The sequence below is a fragment of the Cuculus canorus genome, chromosome 3 (assembly GCF_017976375.1).
Source record: "Cuculus canorus isolate bCucCan1 chromosome 3, bCucCan1.pri, whole genome shotgun sequence".
NCBI lineage: Eukaryota > Metazoa > Chordata > Aves > Cuculiformes > Cuculidae > Cuculus > Cuculus canorus.
In genome coordinates, this window is record NC_071403.1 from 108,724,598 (window position 1) to 108,745,466 (window position 20,869).

The window sequence follows — 20,869 nt, forward strand, 5'->3', positions numbered from 1 at the left end:
AAAGGGTAAGGAAGGCAAAAGGTGATTCATAAAACCTGCTGACAGAAATCTCAGCTTTTAATTCTGTGTAATTTGCATGTAGTGCACTTGCACAAGACGAAAATTGTAATTAATGTGAATTCCGCTGCTGTGTCAGTAAAAGGCTGCTGCATCAGCAAAAGGCTCCTGGTGGGTCACTGTTCTGGTTTGACCTAAAATACAATCAATTTCTAACTTTCCAGCTAAGCTTTGTCTAAGTAACTTCATTTTCTGAAAGTTAACTGCATATTTTTCAGGCAGTTTTTTTTCTCTCTGGAATTGATAACACGGGACATTTGTATGCAGACAGGCCATTGCTTATACTTATTCCTATAGAAACCAAGGCCGTCTTTGAGCTGGTGGAATGCCCTAAGTGAAAGGGGTAAAAATGGTTTGCATCTGCAAGGAGGGACAGACAGGACAGATAACCCAAAGCTGACTGACAGAGTATTCCATGCCATATACGTCATACACTTTAAAACCAAGGAATTGTGAGGGTCAAGCTCTCTTCTTCAATGGCTAGTGTCCAATACAGACCTTATCTGAGTATTTTTCCCCTGATTGCAGATCCATGCATTCCTGAATCCAGTTCTTAAGTCTAGCTTCCTCATGCCACTAGTCTGGCCTGGGATCTTTTCCTTGTGCCTGTAGTGACATAGTCATCAGGGAGGGGAAGCAATTTCATGTATTTGTCCATATTACATTATTTTCCTATTAATGATGTTTTCATTATTATTATTGTTGTTGTTGTTTCATTAAAGCTGTTTTAGTTTCCAACTCTTTCTTTACTCATTCTGCTTTCCCTGGGTGGAGGTAGGACTGAGATCACAACTGCTCACATTTGGCTACCAGTCAAGCTGGGCTGGGTCTAAACCATGACAAGGACATGCAAATACAACTATAAATGTTTTTCAAAATGATAACCCTTCTGCCTGCATGTGCTTCTTTGATGCTTTAAGTGACAGACATCCATAACTAGTTAAAACACAACAAGCCTGTGTTATAGACAGCAGAGAATTTGTCAGAATCTGTCAAAATTAATGAAGCTTTGGTGCAATAGATTAGATCAAATAATACACTGTGTAACTTCATCTCTATCTTAAACTGAGATTAAGAGAATTGAAGAGTGGGTTACTTGTCTGTCCTAGAGTAAACAAAAAAATTTGATGTATTTTAGGGTTTTCTGGATGGTAGTGGTGATGAGGAAAGGCGGAAGTCCCTCTTCTTTCTGCTGTGACAGTGAGGAAGGAAGACATTGTATCTCTGTGATAACCAGGAAGGAAAAAGGCTTTTCTAGATACTTTCTCTTCAGTTTTCTTCTTAGCTTGGGAACATGAAGTCTTCTGCATGATTTCTTTGTCTGTTTGTCAAGGATGCTGAAGAAGCAAACAGGGCTTCAGAGGAAGGTAAAGAAAAACAAGACTGTAGTAGAAGCAGGAAGTTGGAGCTCTTTCCTGACTGGAGGGAGAAGATCATAGTAGGCGCATCTAAACGAGATGAAAGGAGGAAATGATGTGAAGATGTGGTGATGTGGCTAATCAGAAATAGGTATATAGAGAAGTGTCTATAATAGCAATGCTGGCCATAAGAATGGCAACATATTGTTGTAAAGGTAGCTGGATCATGGTTTGCTCTTTGAAGCCTCATTGGTTTGCATAAAGGTAATAGAACTGGGTACTTGAAAAGTGGCAGAATATCAAAGGTTAAGCTGATTAATGAAATACTCCAAGCAGAGACTATTGATGAATGGCGTTCCTCAGGGGTTGGTATTGGGACTGGTGTGCGTCACATCTTTGTCAGTAACATGGACAGTGGGATTAAGTGCAGGTTTGCTGATGATGCCAGGCTGTCAGGCATCATCAGTGTGATGGAGGGAAGGGATACCAACTAGAGGGACCTTGACAGGTGGGCCTGTGCGTACCTAATGAAGTTCAGCAAGACCATGTGCAAAGTCCTGCAGCACCATGTGCAAAGTCCTGCAGCTGGGCCAGGACAATCCCAAACACAAATGGAGGCTGGGCAGAGAATGGATTCAGAGTAGCCCTGAAGAGAAGGACTTGTAGGTGCAGGTGGATGAGGAGCTCAACATGAGCTAACCATGTGTGCTTGCAGCCCAGAAAGCCAGCTGTTTCCTAGGCTGCATCCAAAGAGGTGTGACCAGCAAGTCAAGGGAGGTGATTTTCCCCCTCTCCTCTGTTCTTGTAACCCATCACCTGGAGTGATGCTTTCAGCTCTGGAGTCCTTAGCACAGGAAGCACATGGAAGTTTTAGAGCGAGTTGAGAGAAGGGCCACAAAGACGATCAGAGGGCTGGAGCACCTCCGGTAGGAGGACAGGCTGAGAGAGTTTGGCTTGTTTAGGTGAGAGAAGAGAAGGCGCCGGGGAGACCTTATGGCAACCTTCCAGTACTTAAAGGGGTGGCCTACAAGAAAGCTGAGGAGTGGCTCTTTATCAGGGAGTGCAGTGATAGGATGAGTGGTTACAACTTTAAGCTGGAGGAGGAGACATTTAAATTAGATATTGGGAAGAAATTCTTTACTGTGAGGGTGGTGAGGCACTGGAACAGGTTGACCAGAGAAGTTGTGGATACCCTGTCCTTGGAGGTGTTCAAGGCCAGGTTGGCTGAGGCTTTGAACAGCCTGATCTAGCGGACGATGTCCCTGCCCGTGTCAGGGGAGTTTGGACTGGATGATCTTTAAGGTCCCTTCCAACCTAAACCATTCTGTCATTCTATGAAAAATAAGGAGTCACAGAAAGAACAAGAAGTAAGAGTGCTGGAAAAAATTCCATGTCGACAATGTATAGCTATAATTGTCTGGACGTGGTAAATAAAGTACAGCTTGATGTACTGCCTTCTTTTTGAAAATGTTTGACTGAGTGGCTGTGTACACACACCTCACCTCATGCAACTGTGGGAAGCATCAGAAAAGACACTGAGTCTTGGATGAAATACGGCTGTCTTGTCTTATTTTTAATTTTGCTGCCATGTCTGCTTTCTGCTGATGCCTGCGAAAAGAGAACCAGGTGTGAGGTGTGCAAGCATACTATTAACTAAGTTTCTGAAAGGGCAAAACTGCACTGCCCTACCTGAAGACAAGCATTTTATATTGAAGCCAAAAATGAAATTGCCCAGCAACTGTTCCTTGTCTTTTTGAATCCATGTAGTTTTCAGACTTGTTTGTGCTTGTGACTTACAGAAAGAATAAGGCTTGTATTCTGCCTGGTTTTCAGATGGGCAAGGTTTGAACGCAGAATTGCTTCAACGCTCAGAGCAAAGTAAGGGCTGAATTCAGTCGTGCTAAGGTTATGTGAGGAATGTTCCACATTCACTTAACTGAGATTATCTACGTATTAACAGATCAGAAAGAGATTTAGGAGACCTGTGCCCTTTTGGCCTGACCTGCAGACTGGTTCCGAGTATGAAATCTCCATAGTGCACTGTTGGGGGAGAAAAATAAAGAAGCATTTTAAGTAAGCTGTATTAAGTAATTCTATGTTTCTCCCCAGTGCTGATCACACCTCAGCTGCAGTATTGCCTAGTTTTGGACAGTGTATTTTTGGAAAGATGGAGGAATAAGTAAGTGGTATTGAAAGCAAACCAAGAAAGAGGGGAGTTCTGAAAAATATGGCCTGTTAAACTGATACAAAGTTTAGGTGGTTTTAGTCTGGAGAAAATGAGACTAAGGGAGATTCACAAAAGCAGACTTCAAGTGTGTTAGAAATTGATTCACAGAGAAATAAGATTTTGTCAGAATTTGCTATTGATAAAGCAGGGCAATAATACACTTGGATTACAACAGAGGAAATGTGGGTTAGGTGTTAGGAATACCTTTATAAAGAGAGGCTGAAGCTCTGCAATGTGTTCTTCAGGGAGGCCGTGGAACCTGCATAATTGAAGGGTTTTGAGAATATGCTGGACAAACTTTTTGTCTAACGCTGCTATTTCATGTGGTTTTGGGGAAAAAAGAAGAGAAGGGAGATTAGGTGACCTCTCAGAATCTCCTTCAGTCGTTCCTATGCCTAGCTGCGGTTGTATTCCTCTTGATGTGTAATCTGAGATTTAGTGAAGATCTCCCTCTGATTTGTATGTGCCTTTCTCTCTTTCCTCTTTTATTTTTCCCTTTTCCTTTTTTTCTCTTTTCCTAGCGTTAGTAAATCTTCCAGATGCTGATATACCCAAGATGTACGATATCCACATTTCAGCTCGTTCTGATGTTTGGGAACTAGGTTTTGGGGTTTTTTTTTCACTTACTTTAAATAGATGAGTAAGTGTTGATAAGACAAAACTTTCTCATTTATTGTCAAAAGTGTAGAAAGGTCATTCAACAATACTTCTAAAAGCTGAACTGTTTTACATACGTGGTTGATTTTTATACAATGTCAGTTTTCCTTTTGGCTGAACAAGCACATCTACTGGTAAGGACTAAGCCAAGAGGACTGGTGAGATAACTGGGAGACACCTGTTGTAGGAAATAAGTAATTTCCTTTTGCCTCTTTCCTTTTTTTTTTTTCTGTCAGCATTTAATTAAGATAAAAGAGAGAGTGAGTTGGTGACCTGAGAATTTAAAATGTTGAATCTATTTGCTCTTTAAAAGCTTTGATTTGAGATTTCATTCCAAAGTTCTCCTTATGTATCATCGTTATCATTTGAAAATATGAAGTTGCCTGAGATAATCTATTGTCTTTGGGAAGAGAATACAATTTTAAGATAGAATCTTCAGGTCTGATGAGGTTCTGTGTAGATGCACATAAGGAAACATACTGGGTTCAGTGTAGAAGCAGTGTCATGAAAACAGAGTGGTGTATATCATTCTTGAAGGTACTAATGGGAAGTGTACAGTTTTGTTTAGTTGTGTTTCCTCAGGAGATTTGCCTCAGGATACTTGTCATAAGTGAAGGTATTAAAGAAAACCACAAACCCCTCTAACGGTAAAGCCAGAAAGTTTTGTACAAGGATTATGGGAGAAGTATGTAAACTCTACTAGCCACCACAGTATAAGCCATTACTTGTGATTTTTATTGTCAATTCTTTTGTTTAGAGCACAATAACACCATACACATCATAATATTTTTTTTGACACATGAAAATATTTTCTGCATTTTGCCTCTCTTGACCTGGGGGACAGTACAGTGTAGTCATGTTTTTAGCTGACTACCAGTTCTGCTTTCACTAGGGTTGCTAAGCCATTCTTTTCCTGCAAAACAGGGACATGCCACAAATAATCTGAGACCCACTGCATCTATTGAATACCGTCTGGTTAAATTTTTGCAGAATGCTGAAGCTGTGAGGGCAGCCATAAAACCAAGAAAAAATGTTTGTAGCAATCGTAGAAAGAAGCGAAGGCTGTGTAGCATTACAAACAAAGGGACTTATGAGGATGAGGAGGAATCCTTCCCCTTATACTGCTCTGCCTAGGCATGGCTGGCTGAGCTGTTGTGACCACCTCGACCTAAAACCTGCCATCTACCTTGTCTTAACTCATTCACCTTTTCTGCTAATGCAGGGAAAAAAAAAATTATCATTTTGCCATGATGGACACTGGGGCAGAAGGGATTCTTCTATGAAGAAATCCTTTGGCTTATATTTTCCATTTCTCCTGCAGTTGTTGCTAAATCATAAATTTATCACTGCAAGACCTTGCTGTGTTCATAGTATTATATCATAGTAACTTACAGAGATGGAAAGAAAATCAATTACATGCAGTGCCAATTTTCAATTAAAATCTCATCACTCTATCCAGGCATCTTGCTTTTTTTAATCTGGCTCAAGAGAGTTTCCCAGATTCTGGAAATTACGTGTAGGTTCTTCCACTGATCCCCTTTGACAAATGTATCTAAGAGTTTTTAGGTATGAGTGAGCCTGGACTATGAGGCAGGATGATGGCACAGTTGGCTAAGCTTCCTTATTGTGAATTTGCTGGCTAGCTCAGGGGTGAAGCTTTAGCCAGTACTTGTAATCCTGTTTGTCCTATCTTTATTAAAACAGCAATCTGAGTTTATCTCTAGTTTTGCCATTTTTTTAGTAGCTTTGATATTTATTTGGTGTTTGTGTCTTCTGCTTTTGTTGTTTTTTATTAGACTAATTTAGTTTTCTGGTCTCATATTTGCATTTCTTCAGTCTGGTGTTATACTTAAGAGCAGAGTGAGGTGTTTCATTTCCACATGTTTAAAATCAGTTTTGAAAAGTTTATGATACATTTCTGTCTATATATATATAAAAAAATAATGATTCCAGGTATGTTGCAATGCTGTAGAACCATATTTTTCCGGAAATGAGTTTGTGATAATTGAGATTGCAGATCTTGTCATGTCTATGTCACACTGGCATCATCAGCAAAGCTTCTGGACTTTAAAGAGGAAAATAATCTGTATGCTACCTTAAAAATGCAGTGTCCTTCTTTAATAGAAACTAGCACAAAACCAAAAGAGGTCAAGGCTGTAGCAGCAATGGACTCTTTCTAGCTTGAAATCGTGGCTTTTAACATCAGTACTGCCAAAACAGCTAAGAGATATTGAACGATATAGTTTCTCATTTAGAACCAAATCGTTGCCTCTTTGGATTAGAAGTTAAAAAAAAAAAAAACTACAGGAGAGAAGAAAGGGAGAGGATTCAAGGAAGTCCAAGAGTCTAACCTTGCAGAGTTTCTGCCAAAAACTTCCTTTCAGGAGAAGGTTTTGTGGTCTGTTTTCAATTTAAGTCTGAATGTATTATGCTCACTGTTAAAACCCTGAACCTTAGGATGTGTGAGGAAAGTACTGTCTACTTAGGTAGAACCGTAGGGAAGGACGAAGATAGTGTCACTGTGTTGAGTCACCTCCTCATATGCTGGTCAATTTTTGACTCGGAGGCCATCGTTAGCTTTGTATCTTTCCTAAATGTCTCCAGAAGAATTAAAGAAGTTAAAAGCTATGCCCTGCTAGGCAAGAAGAAGAAAATAATAGTTATTATAGATTTCATAAATCTGAGAAAGATGGAGACAATCTTCCTATAGCAAAAGGATATGAAGCTGTCTTATTTCCGGCTCTTTGCAGCTAGTAAAACAGGAGTGTCTGTGAGAATGGAATTCATTTTATAGCAGAAGCGTTGGTGAATAAAGATTTGAATATTTGTTAGGGACTAGGGCTTACATCATGTTGTTTTTCAGATGACTTACTTCGCTGAAAAGCTGCATTTAAATATTCTTTCATGGATACTCTTTATCCCTGTAGATACTGGCCTGTGTTTAGGAAGGTACTGTGCAACTCTCGTTCCTGTGTTTTTACTCCCAAACTTACATGCTAACATTTTCTCACCCTAAATTTACAATTTCCTTTCAGTCTCTTACTAAGGCATCTCTTCCACCAAAAAAATTATGCTACAGAATTTTTCTAGGAAAACCTGAACAATGTCATAAAAGTTGTTTTTAAAATATTGGGGTTTTGTTATAAACATTTTGCCACAGCTCAACGCTCAATAACATGGTACGGAATATGATTAAGGAGAATTAAATCATGATTTAGTTCCATCTATACTGGCAAAGCCATATTTTTTTCTTAGCTAAGCTGGAAAACTTGTCTGGGTCCTCCAATACTGGTTTTTACAGTGCAGGCAAGACTGACTTTTGTGACTCAACTAACCATGTTTTTCTAATTAGATCACATCCTAAAGGAAAAATGTTACTAAAACATGTGAAAATATAAAATATAAAATGGATAGGGCTTTTCTGGGAAAAGATATATGTAAAACTATGCAAATAAAATACAGAGATGGCAGTGTTGCTGCTGAAGTTCTGCTTTTAACAAAAGGAAAGCTCAGAAGTTTTAGCCTCAGCAGGTCACAAGCCACTTAGGCCTGTTCATTGGGAAAGTATTAATGATTTTCATAAGAAATGGTCAGCATCTAGGGTGTCTTCTAAGTCAACTAAAATCACAATTCTAGCCTTTAATTGATATATTCCTGTGTCTGTCTGGGCTGTGCTTTTTCTAACTGTTCTGTAGGGGACAGTAAGGTGGGAGCATCTGTACTACAGCTGCTGTTCAAATAGAGCAGTGCCTTTATACTGTAGACAAAACAGTTGGCACAATTGTTTTAATTTATTTGTTTATGAAGAGCCAGAAATAAGACTTTATATTCCTTTGAAGTGGGAAGATCATCTTCATTTTCTTTAGATTTTTCAAAAAGATGTTTGTCCAGAGGGTATTTCATCAGCTAGGTTAGATAACTATCCAGCATCTTTTTTATTTCTGTGACATGAGGAAGGAGAATCTTTTTCTGTGTGCCATTTTTTGGGATTGTTGGGCTTGATATGAAGGTATTTATTAATAGTTTCCACAAAGATGCTGGTTGTGATATAATTACAAGAACTGGATGAATTTGTCTGTAAGTGTGCAGAGGACAAACTGTTCGCTTTTTAAATAATTGCAAATGGAATGTTCTTTTTTCCTAATTTTCCTAGGAAGTAGTTTTAATATCTTTTTTTTTTGGTCTTCAACTATGAGATGTGTTTGATTTCATGTTTGTTTTTAAATAAAATTCTGTAACAAGTTATTCTAATTAGCTTAATTTAAAATTAGTGTTTGCTCAGTCTTTATTATGTTCAAGTTTTTAAAATGACTGTTAGTATGTATGTGTGTATATATGTATACACACGCATCTATATAAAGGTATGTATAAAAGTCTGTTTATTTAAAAGAATCTAACCATTTTTTCTCTTTGATCTCAGAACCAGTATTTTCAAGCATTGATACTTACCCTTTTCTCCGAGCTATTTATTACTTAAACAAAAGCTGACAGCGAAGCTCAGTCTATAATATGTAAATCCTCGTGGAAAAATAGTGCCAAAAAAACTGTGAAAAAATGGGTCCCAGCAGCTGCGTCACAAGGTTTGACCACTTCGGGCTGGGGTGCCAGGAGATTTGAGACAGATGTTTTCAGACATGCCGCATGCCTAAAACATTTCCAGGGGTCGAGCTACAAATAGTGACTTAATAAGTGCAGAAACAGGAAAAGTATGCAGGAAGACACAAGAGTTTATTCACCCCTAGGTGCACAGCCAGCCTCTTTACATTACATCTGCCTGTCAGGCTTGGCTATTTAAGCTGTCATGCTCTTGGTATTGCTCTTTGTCTGCCTGTGAATAAAGTGCAGCATTGTGATTACTAATCCCACTCCAGTGACTTGACTTTAAATGTGGTTTTGGAGCGGATCCCGGAGTTCTGTTTGCTAAGCTTCCTACTCCTGTTTCAGAGACACCACTGGAGATCTATGAGAGAGAGCACTGCAGACTGCCCTCCTCCTGTAGACCTGTCGCCTTTTTCTCCCCCCCCCACCTTTTTTTTTCCCAAAACTTTTTGAAGGAAATCAATGGATACCAAAGTGATCTGTTTATTCTTCTTTTTTTCTTTGCCTCGGCTGGCAGTGGGAAATCACACTGGTCGCATCAAGGTGGTCTTTACACCCAGCATCTGTAAAGTGACTTGTACCAAAGGCAACTGTCAGAACAACTGTGAGAAGGGAAATACCACCACCCTCATTAGTGAAAACGGCCATGCTGCTGACACACTGACTGCCACTAACTTCCGAGTAGGTAAGTACCCTAAAACTGTATTTGTCCTTAGCTGTCCTCTTTTGACTGACAGAGGGAGGAGATGTTTTGTTATTAATACCAGTTGTGCATCTGTTACTCTTTGTTTGAAGGGCTGCACTGAGTAAGAACTATTGTATGTTAGACAAACTTTCTGGTATCCTTCAGAAATGTTCCCAAAAGTTTCTTTTGTGTCATAGAAAAAAAACTCCCATATTTTTTATCTGAATTTTCAGCTGCAGGGCTACAACATGCTAAGCTGAAGCTTTTGGTAAAATTCATCCCTCGGAGTTTGTGTTAGTAAATAGAGAAAATGTCAGATTCCACGAAAAGTTCTGTTTCCACTTTTTGCTTGTTGAATAGGGATCAAATGCACTTAAAATCCAGCTATCACAGTGATTCTGTCTTCAACAAATTGTTCAGGAGTTCTTTAAAACTGCAATCCTTTTTAAAAATACATCAGCTTAAAACTTTTTCTTACAGCTAAGTCAGATTTCATATTTGTTGTTTTTATAAACTGAAATAATGTTAAGTCCAGTTGAAGTTACTGAAGCCAGTCATTTCTCTGCTAATGTTTATTCTTTCTGCTTGCTCAATAAGAGTATCAGCAGTATGCCAGTCTAAACCCCACAGCTGCTTGACTGTGCTTAAACAGCTCCTAAAAGCTGTCTACAATAATGGTTAGCATATTTTAGCATTACACTATATGATGTTGGTAGTCATTTCTGTGCAAGTGTCAGTCTTGGTAAGCTAGGATATATGGATACATACCTAACCACTTTTAAATTTGGAATTTCACATTATGATATCCTTACCTGGTCTTGGAAGGTATTTTGTTGCTATCTTGAAAATATCATAGTGTCATTTTCTAAAAAGACTTTTAAAATTAATTATTTTACCATTTTGTACTCAAAGAATGCCAGATATGAACATCGTAATTTTAGTCTCCGTCTAGTATAAACATAAAGTTAGGCAGTGCTGAGACTGGCCAAAACTGCACTTTTTAAAAGTGCACTGTATTTCAGGCTCTGAGGGGGAAAAAATGCTATTCCAAACTATTCTTCTTTTTGTCCGGACAGATGATACAAAAAGCAGTTCCCTCTATTAACACGCCTACTAGACTACCAGACTGTGTGAAAGCTCTTGAAATTCATAACCCATTCCTTGATAACATCCATGTTTGTAAAAATATGTGTATTTTGGACTAGTAATAATAAAACCGGTGTTTTAAAAGAGCAATATGGCACATGTTTTGTTTGTTTATGGCTGTTTTGAGGCAGTAAAAAAGAAAAGTATTTTGTAAAGGAATTGAAAATCAAATGCTTTAAAGTAGTGTTTACTGTCAGTACAGATTTTTGCCAGTGTTTTGGCAAGAAATAGGGCTAAGTAAGTTTTTTAATTTTCTGACTCCTGTGAAAGGATAGGGTAATTCTTCCTCCCCCCCTTCATTTGACCTATTTTTTTTTTTTTGCAATTATGAAATGCTGAGAATGGGCAGTCATGTAATTTTTCTGTCATGTAAATTTGTGCTGTAACATGACCTTCTCTCAAATACTTGAAAACTTGGAAAGTGGAAATCGACCTGTGAAGACGTGTTCCACACCTTCCTTCCTGGCCTCAGGCCATGCAGCTCATAATGCACTGTGTACAATAGAGCAGAAATATTCAACAAAAAATAGCTTGTTATAGTATTTGATGGAAAGATAAGGGAGTGGTATGTTTAAAAATGTATAAAAACAAGCTGCTACACATAAATAGGGATTTTAACCTGCCTATAGCTATCTGTCTTCATTCTTCAAAAGACCAAAAGCATTCACCCCATCTCTAGATGTTGTCACTTTTACAGAAGAGGAATAAGAAGGAGATCTAGACTGACTTCAAAGTTCTCCAGTTAAAAATGAAAATGCTGAGTGAACGTAACTTCTTAATAGCTGTAGAGTATCTACACATGTAGATGGAGTTATGTCAATAATCTCAGATTTTTAGGAGCTTTTGAGTCAGAGATTAAAATACATATTATTGAAATAATTTTTATACCTGTTCTCTAACTGGTGCCTCTCGTTAGCTTAGGCTTGTCCTGATAGGCATGTCACCTGATACACAAAGTAGAAGTAATTTGGGTGTTTTGAGATAACTTTTTTTATTATATTTTTCACATTTGTATAAGGTTATGCTTCTGCTTTTTGCTTTTAAGCCTCTGTTCTAAACTGTTTTACTTACTGTTTATCCAAAATGCATGGAAATTCTTACTCTGATCATTTGACATTTTAAAAGCACAACCGTGAAACAGAATGTCATGTCAGAAAATACATACGTAAAGCAGCAAAGAGTGGTTTTTTCCTGTATATTTCTTAAAACTATTTGTTCTTCCTAGAGCCAGAAAAGATAAATTCATGTGCCGTGTTTGGAAAACTAACTGCTATTACTAATAATAGATACATACTATGAGTGGGGAAATTGAGAACTGTTTTAGGTGGTTAGATCTAAATATTTCTGTAGCAGGAGCAGAGAACACAAGATTGAATTTAGATTCTCTGACGGCAGTTTGCAGTTAGCCACCACTTTGCTTTGTTCTTAATTAATCCATTGTGAATAAGAGTAAAATTTTGTGTATGTGTTTTAAACTTCGTCCTGAACTTCATAAACACTTCATATTTTCAGATATTTTCAGTACTGCAACAGTAAGTTGCAGTACTTGTACTAAAACTGCTCAAGTTTTCCCATGTGTTATTTGAGCTTCTTAAAATTTGCTCAGTTTGTCATTTCAGCTGAAACTTGGTACCAGTGTGTCGAGGCAAGGAACAAATCCTGCTTCCTGAAAATTTTATTAGATATGGATAAGCTATTAAAAACAAAACCCCACAACCAGAAACAGATTGAGGGAAACGTAGTTTTTCAGGTAGCTGAGATTTTGGCTGTTCTCATGAAAAGCTCTAGCATTTCGATTGAAGGTGATGAAAGCATGGTATTTAAAAGGAAGGATCTCCTTGTTTGCTGTCTGCTTGAGTGAAACTTTGGGCTTTTTCGCAGTTTCATTTTGTGAATGGGGTGTGTTGCACTGTGAAACTAACCAACCTCCAATATTTCATTGGCTTGGAGAATGAAAGCATTTTTTGAGTAGAAGCTTCTGCTGAATAGATGATTCTCATTATTCTATTGGATTGGTGCATGTGCAGTTTCTATGGTATTTCTGTCCTGATATATCTACAGAGGCTTGTAAAACAAGGTCAATGTATGTGCATAAGAAAGGATGTGTGTAGAATAACATGAGGTTCTGTCTCATTCACCGTTAAAGTTAGCGATGTGTCCCGTTTCTCCTCAAAAATTATTCCACATTCCAAAATACCTATTTTTGAAATGAATTTTCTCTCTGTAAGGAGTGGGAGGACAGCAACTAATTTGTAACTGTAAAATGAAGCAGCAAGGAATTAGGAAATGCTCAAATTAATTTGAGAAACCCTTTATTTCTTGTTTCATTGAATTTGAGTGACAGTTCAAGTGCTTCTCCCACAGCTTCACTAGTCTTTGTAGGGAATCGAGAGGTTGAGAATTATGTTGGATATGTGTTGTGGCATAAAGTCCATGTAAGCCATTCTTTCTTGTGAGAGAAGTGATGAGAAGATGTTTGTCCATCCTCCTCTCTTCTCATCTGTAAGAGGTCCATTTGTCTCTAGTCCCATGTTAACATGTTAACAGGTATCCACCAGGCATCATTTGGTGGCATGGTGTCATAGCATCCATAGTGAAAATGTAACTAGTCCTTTGTGTTTTGAAGAACTGGGCACATTTATTTAATCATATATTTTAGAACTTTCAACATGGGTCACATTCATCTGCATATTCCATGCCCTATGGCAGTAATGCTCAAGTTATATTGCCTATTGAATTTTGGCACATTCCCTATTGGAATTTTCTATCAAAAAAATTTCCTGTTTTACTGTGTTGACTCTGTACGAATGTATTTGCATAACTGAGGTTGTCCAGAAGTTTCCAATTATGTATAGGCAGAAACTTCCAAGAAGCACCATCAACATTTTGCTCAAGTTTTTTTTGGTCTTCTGTTGAAAGTAATGAAAGAAAATTTGACCAATGTATTTTAAAACAATGAGTTATTCAGAGGGAATTTAGCAAAGACTCACTGTGAAATTATTATTCTAACAGAATTGCCTATCTAGGAAAGAGTCTAGTGACCATAATTATTTAGAACTGTGAAAATGTAAACCCGGTATTTTCAAAAAAGTTGGTACGATGCCAGAATTTTATTCAGATGTACATGATCATGAATTTCTGTCAGTGCTGTAGAATTTAACATTGCTTTTTATTCAAGTACTTCTGGTCTTCTCAGAGTTGTGCAGCTTAATATGGCAATGACCTCTAAGCAAACCAGCACATTATCTGTGGTTTATGTATAACAGGAAATATGAGAGTAATGAATGTTATTGTCTTGCTGCCATTTGCTATGTAATGAAGTTGTTTCTTTGCTCCATATGATACATACTGCACGTATGCTACTACATTTAAGAGGTACTGTAAGACTATGATATTTGAGGAAGATCTATCAATATTGTTTGGTATAGAAAGGCATTTATGGTGAATAATATTTGAGGGCAAGTTTGATGATGTATAAAGGCATATAAAAGACCAAGAGCTTGTAGAAGTACTTCTGTAGATTAGTGAGAATGTACAGACTCTTCTGGCTTCTTCTGGGGTGTATAATGTTCACCTTTCAACCTGTCATATTTTGTTTTGTTTTACTGGGTTCAGTAAGAGTTGCTAGAATGGCTACTTGTTAGAAGAGATGTTGTCTTCTCCTTGATACTTGATGAATGGTGTCAGCCTGGGCAGATGACCCATCATGTCTCATCCATGTGACTTGTGTCCCAGCAAAACACTATTCCTATGGCTTCAGCTGAAACTTTACAGATGTACATGTAGCTTCTCAAATGGAATGTTTAAAATAGTCGATAACAAATGTCATGCAGAGATTTTTGTATTCCTTTTGGTAATGTAACTAAGGGGAACTAATTCTTTCTAAATGCTTTGGTTTTCAACTTGATTGTGTTCCGTCAGACATCCTAATTGATGAGGAGCTTATTTCTGGAATAACTGCTTAGCTCAAGAGCAGCGTATGATAATTCACAGTCTGGTTTTGGTAGTGTATTCTCTGTGGATAAGAGTGAAGTGATACTTTGAAATAGTCTTGGCTTTTGCACTTGAACTTGCTGTAGTATCATCCTTTTCTGAAATAGTTCTGATGTAAGAACCTCGCTATTCTCCTGGTATTATCAGTTGAGTCCTTTTACTGTCTATATGCTGGCTACCTTGTAGCCTTATTTGGTAGAAGTTTTGTTTCTGCTGTTCCTACAGTAATTATCATTTCTGCTCTGCCAGGCTTTATTGTTTTATGCTCTTTTTACTGCTAGATGACTTTTTTTCCTTCTTTTACCAGTCTCTGGCAGACACTTGAAAAATTCAGAATTCTCAGACAACTTGGTTAAAACATTAAGTTTTTAAACTAGTCACGTTAAGTTGGTCAGTCTACCAGAGTGCGTCTTTCTCTTAGAACAAAAAGAAAAGAGAAAGAAGGTATCAGGACATTAGAGCTTATTCACTGCTTTAGCTGGTAATTTGAAATTTAATCTGTATAAACGATGACCATGCTTGAAATATTTATTCATGCAGCAACACTGTAACAGCTGTAGCAAAACAAAGGCCAAGTATTTTTTTCCTCAGAAACTGGACTGAGTGGCTAAAATAGAAAGGAGGGCAAATAATGATGGAACTGTTTTATGAACTGTTTACATCCTCTGCCTTATAGGATATACTAAGAAAAAGGTATTTCTCAGTCTGAAGATCCAACATAAAACAGGTTGGGAGAAACCACTTATCATGAGAATAATTTAAAAGATATCCCTTTTTTCCAATTTCCCTTTGTTCCATTAAGTAAATTTGAGTAGACAGGAGAATAAATTAATTTACTTACCAACCAGGTAGTGTCACATAGACTTTCCTAATCTGAATCAATAGTGGACTAAAATTCTGCCCTGTGATGCAAGTGTTTCGGTCTATAGTCTGAGCAGCGCTCGGGGTTTAAAAACATTAATTATTGGCCACGTATACTCAAATTACAAAGAAAAATTATATCTTAAGGACTTTGTTGTTGATATCCACATCTGTTCAGAAGGAATGTTTTCTTTCCCCCATGCATTTATCAGTACTTGTCATCAACAAGTAGTTCTGGTTTCTACCATACAGCTTACAGCATCTGTGAGCTCTTTCTTCATAATCTTAAAATAGTTATTCAAATTTGACATCTTTCCCTCTGATTCTAACAGAGGCCAGATGCTAACTTAAAGAAAATACATTGTTCTGACAGATGATTTTAATGAGGTTGAACTTAGACAAGCCTGTTAGCAACTCATATCCATTCCCTTGCACACCTTAAGGACTGCAGACCATCACTGCAAAGCTCTCAAAAGTCCATCTGCTCTCAAATGACTCGCCAAACTGTGTATTCTAGAGAGCACAGTTTTTTGGATGAGCAGTCATAGGAAAAACCACAAATGGAAATGGTACAAAATCCACACCTGCAGCCATTCAAAAACACATGGAATATGTTTCTCTCAAAGTTAAAGCAAAACAGAACACAAAGTTAGAATGCATAATGCTTTATTTTACTGTATATGGTTTTAATTTATAGGGATTAGTTTATGTACATCTGACTTAAAGTACTGTAAAAAGAGAACTAAGAGTGCATTTATTTGAATGATTACATTGTTGCATATTCAAATAAACACTCTACCTTGTACAGCCATAATTTTGTTATTGCTAAACCAAATGTCTTTGCACATACCTCACTGAAGATCAAGTAGATGCCAACTTCAGCTTAAAAAAAGAAGAAAGTTGGTTTGAGTTATGCAAGCACAGAAGAGTCTGAGAAAAGTCTTTACTGGTTGAAATACGTCATTTATCACGGAGAGGTTTCTTTGCAAACAGGTTTATATTTAATGTGCAAGCAGCTATCACTGCTCTAATGATCACAGTCTTTCCCCATTCAGTCTCTCTCTGCCATTTATCCATTTTTTGTTTATTCTACTCCAGATAATTCCCCTGTCTCTGCACAGTGTAGCCTGTATAACTTTCTCCTACTCATTCCGTCTATAATTACTTCTTAGATTTGAGTATCACTGTAATCGAGAGGCCTGTTTTGTGGTGCAGATGTACAGAGATTTCTGGTTCTTTCTTCTGGAACACGGACTGTTTCTTCATTAAATGCTTATTTAAATTCTTTGAGATTTCTATCTATCCATAAAAAATATGAACTGTTAAAAGGGCACTATGAACGTTCCACCTGGTATTTACATATGTGAATCAAGTTGAAGTCCATGGCAATTTGAAACACCTTTTTACAAATCTCTTAATGTCTTGAGGGTTGCTAGTCAATGAATAAAAGGAAAATTGGATATTTGCTGCTTGCACAGTTGAGTTTTAAGAAACCCAGTCACAGAGGGTATTTCTCATCTGCATTTTATTCAGCGAAAAAACGTTGTTAATTTGTCACGTTAGTTGTATATTTAGTTTAATTTAAGGATGATAAGCTGAGCACCAAAGTAAAATTTTTACCATTATTTTTACCATTATTCAGATGCTTCATGTTTATGGGAACTTTAAGCAACTTTTCATATCAAAATGTAGGAACACAAATTCTCCAACTCGGGTCTGAGACAACTGCCTGTGTTCACAGATTGTATAGGGCAGCGGTCTCCAAACTTTTTTGATTGCACTTCCTTACCAGTAAAAAACTTTTGAGCACGCCTTCCCTATATATGTTTATTTATAAATTATATACAGTTATTACTGTCTATATCATATGCATGTATATAATAAAGCATACACAAAACAGAAATTAAAAATGGATGAGATAATGATAAAATATTGCAAAAATCTATTTCATTTGTTATTTGTAAAAAACATATTTCTTTTCAGTGTCCCAGTCAATTGTTTTGCACACCACCTGGGGTGAGCACACTCTGCTTTGGAGACCACTGGTATAGGGAGCCAAAGGAGCCCAGATCCGTAACATAAGCTGTAGTATTATCTTCCTGCAGTTAGTACGTGTCCATTGTGTCTCTTTTACTTGCTGTTTGATTATATTAAATTCAGCCTGTTATGTTAGATGCTATATATGTAGGTACTAAAACACCTTTTTTCAACCTAGTCTGAAGTTACACACATGCAAGAATGCCTGTTGTGACAATGGGGGCAAAAGGATTTTTTGTACTTGCAGACATTTCGGCGCACAGGGTCAGGTACAACACTGTGATATGAAACTTGTCAATGGGGTTGCACACAGCTCAGAGAAGTTGGGTGCACAGTTTAATTGCTTAGAACTGGACACGACCAGCCAGAGTCCTGATTGTATTTTAGGTTTATTCAGTTTGTACAGGCAATTATACAGCTCTTAATGTGTTGTTAAAAGAACCACAATGAGAAGTGTTGAAGTTGTGTGGTTTTTAATGGATTACCAACTGTATGTTCTCTGTAGAGTAACCTTTATCCTTCCCACTCATTAGCACTGACTCTGCTCCTTTCCTTCTGCGGAACCCCAGGATTTGAGTCTCTTGCTTTTCACTGGTCTCCTATGATCTAATTTATTACTCAGTCTCTGAATAACATCCTTCCCAATATTCTCATATTGTGTCACCGCCTCAAGGTCAACTCCCTAGAAAACTTTCCAACTTCTTGTAATGTAGCCAGTGCCAGAAAATCTTAGATAGTTTGTTTTTCATGTTTTTTAGCTAGTCCAGAAAGGTCCTGGATTATGAGCTATTATTTGTGTGTTATTTGATGTCCACTTGGAAGAATCTATTCTTTATTCTTCTTGTAAACATTTTCACTCATAAATGAGCACTGTGGTAATGTTACAGTAATCAGAGAGCAGTCTCCTGATGCTTGGAAATTATGGAAATGTTTGTAATGACTACAGTTTGTGGCTTTTGTTTTCTGTTCTAAACATGATTTTGTTATTGGAGGATGTCTTCTGCTGTGGAGTGCAGTGGATCAGTGTTCATAGTCGCCTTGGATCTAAAGTTGGGAGTTCATCACTGTCATGGTTTAACCCCAGCTGGCAACTAAGCCCCACACAGCCACTTGCTCACTCCCCCTGGCTGGGGTGGGGGAGAGAATCAGAAGAGTAAAAGTGAGAAAACTTGTGGATTGAGATGGACAGTTTAATATGTAGAGCAAAAGCCATGCATGCAAACAAACCAAACAAGGAATTCATTCACTACTTCCCATTGCAGGCAGGTGTTCAGCCATCTCCACGAAAGCAAGGCTTTGTCATGCATAACAGTGACTTGGGAAGACAAGTGCCGTCACTCTGAATGTGTGCCCGCTCCCTTCCTTCTTCTTTTCCCAGCTTTATATGCTGAGCATGATATCTTATGGTTTGGAATGTTCCTTTGGTCCCTCTCAACTTTTTGCACACCCCCCAGCCCACTCACTGGTGGGTTGGGATGAAAAGCAGAGAAGACCTTGACTCTCTGTAAGCACTTCTCAGCAGTAACTGGAACGTCCTTGTGTCAGCAACACTATTTTCAGCACCACTCCAAAACACAGCCCCATACTAGCTGTTATGGAGAAAATTACCTCTGTCCCAGCCAAAACCACCACAGTCATACTCACCAAATCTTACTGAGGTGCCTGAGTCAGGGTGATAAGAGACGCCTTTGTAGCAGATTGTCCTATGGATGGCCTGAAAGGACTGCCGGGAGAGCCTATTTTCATAGACAGAGTAGGAAACCTCAGCTAACAACACTTCTAACTTAAATGGCTCAAGAAGGCACAAAAGGTTAAATAGGATGAGTCTCAGCTTAAATATCTATTATTCACTTGTCTGCAATGGTAAGGCTATTGCAATCTGTTCATACTTTGTATTCTGCAGGAAATTGTTGAAGAACGATGGTTTTAAAAAAGTGTTGCTTGATGGTTTTAAAAAAGTGTTGCTACACTTTCAAATCCAACCTTCCCAAGAGATTTTATTTCATTTATATGTCTTGCACAAAAAGGAAAATTAACATCAACACACAGTAGAAATGTGAAGAAATGCATAGACTAGTTTTTCAGTATGTATTAGCATCATTGTCAAATTCCTGATGCTGGCCTTTTACAATGCATTAATTCCTAATGAACGGAAACTAGTGTTTTTTTCCCCGCGGTATACTGATTCTAGGCCTAACTCTTGTGCTACACTCAAGGTATCAGGATCAGCTATAATAAAATGAATAGACTCACCAAATATGATCAGGGTAGGAGTGAGTCATGTCTTACCACTGTCTATCCCACTGCCTCTAAAAATAGCGTCTGAATTGTCCCAGATATGGAGAATATTAGAAGCAGATTAAGCAAAGAGTGACTGTATCATGCCTGTTAATGAGCAAAATCCTACTGTCAATCATTTCTCAACTACCATAATTTTTTATATACCCTTCGTTTGAGTAACCACAGCTTTAGGCCATTTTCCATGACAGAGCATGCCTTTTATTTTTCTGATAGCATTCGAATATTCTAATATTGTTTTTTCAGCCATCCCATTCTTTCCGCACTGTAACACTTTAAGGTTTTTGGCAGCTGTTGGTCAGATGGTGCTTATATCTGTCACCTAAACCACAGACCCGTGGTTGCATTTGATGTATCTGAGGGTAGCTGGCTTATCACTTGAGCTTGAAAGGACGTGACACAAATCCTGTGAGACTTCCATGTCCTTTGGCCCCACATTGAGGGATAGGTGAAACACTTAGGGGCATATCAGGTGTCTCTTGGTTGAATTTGTGTGCACGTTTTCAAGTCACCAACATTCAACTTTTTCTTTAAGGTACTGAGTTTTTAAAACTGAGGAAGGCTTACATGTAGTAGGGTGAAATTATCTTGTGCATGTTTTTTCTGGATTTCTTGCTGGTCATTATGATCCTTCAACAAATGTATATTTCTCTAAAATGTGTTGCAGCATTGTCCCTTATGATCTAAACCTGCTCCCCAGTTTTTATTATTGGGATCACCCATGCTTGACAAGGTAGTATTCTTTAAAGTATGACCAATAACACACTATTGATATGCTTTTAGAATGAAAAACTGAGACACGGTGAGGCAAGCGTGTAGCCTGAGACAGCTTAAATGTCAGTATCTGCGTATAAGGTGCATGTTGAAACCTGGAGGCAATGGGGATTTAGAAATTTGTTCAAGTAATTCTAATGCAGACACAGAGAACTAAGACAATGCCTACTTGAGTGT

General features: G+C 37.9%; 1 protein-coding gene across 7 annotated transcripts in view; it reads left to right on the forward strand.

Annotated features, from left to right (window-relative positions):
- LTBP1 (latent transforming growth factor beta binding protein 1) overlaps positions 1-20,869 on the forward strand; it is a 199,514-nt gene that overhangs the window by 61,856 nt on the left and 116,789 nt on the right. For 5 of the 7 annotated variants that reach the window (XM_054061706.1, XM_054061705.1, XM_054061703.1 and 2 more), the window contains exon 5: positions 9,416-9,583. In XM_054061706.1, the coding sequence (XP_053917681.1) occupies positions 9,416-9,583 (168 nt within the window). Of the gene's footprint in view, positions 1-9,092; positions 9,584-20,869 lie in introns of those variants that run through there. The other 2 variants (XM_054061709.1, XM_054061710.1) reach the window with 2 other exon arrangements.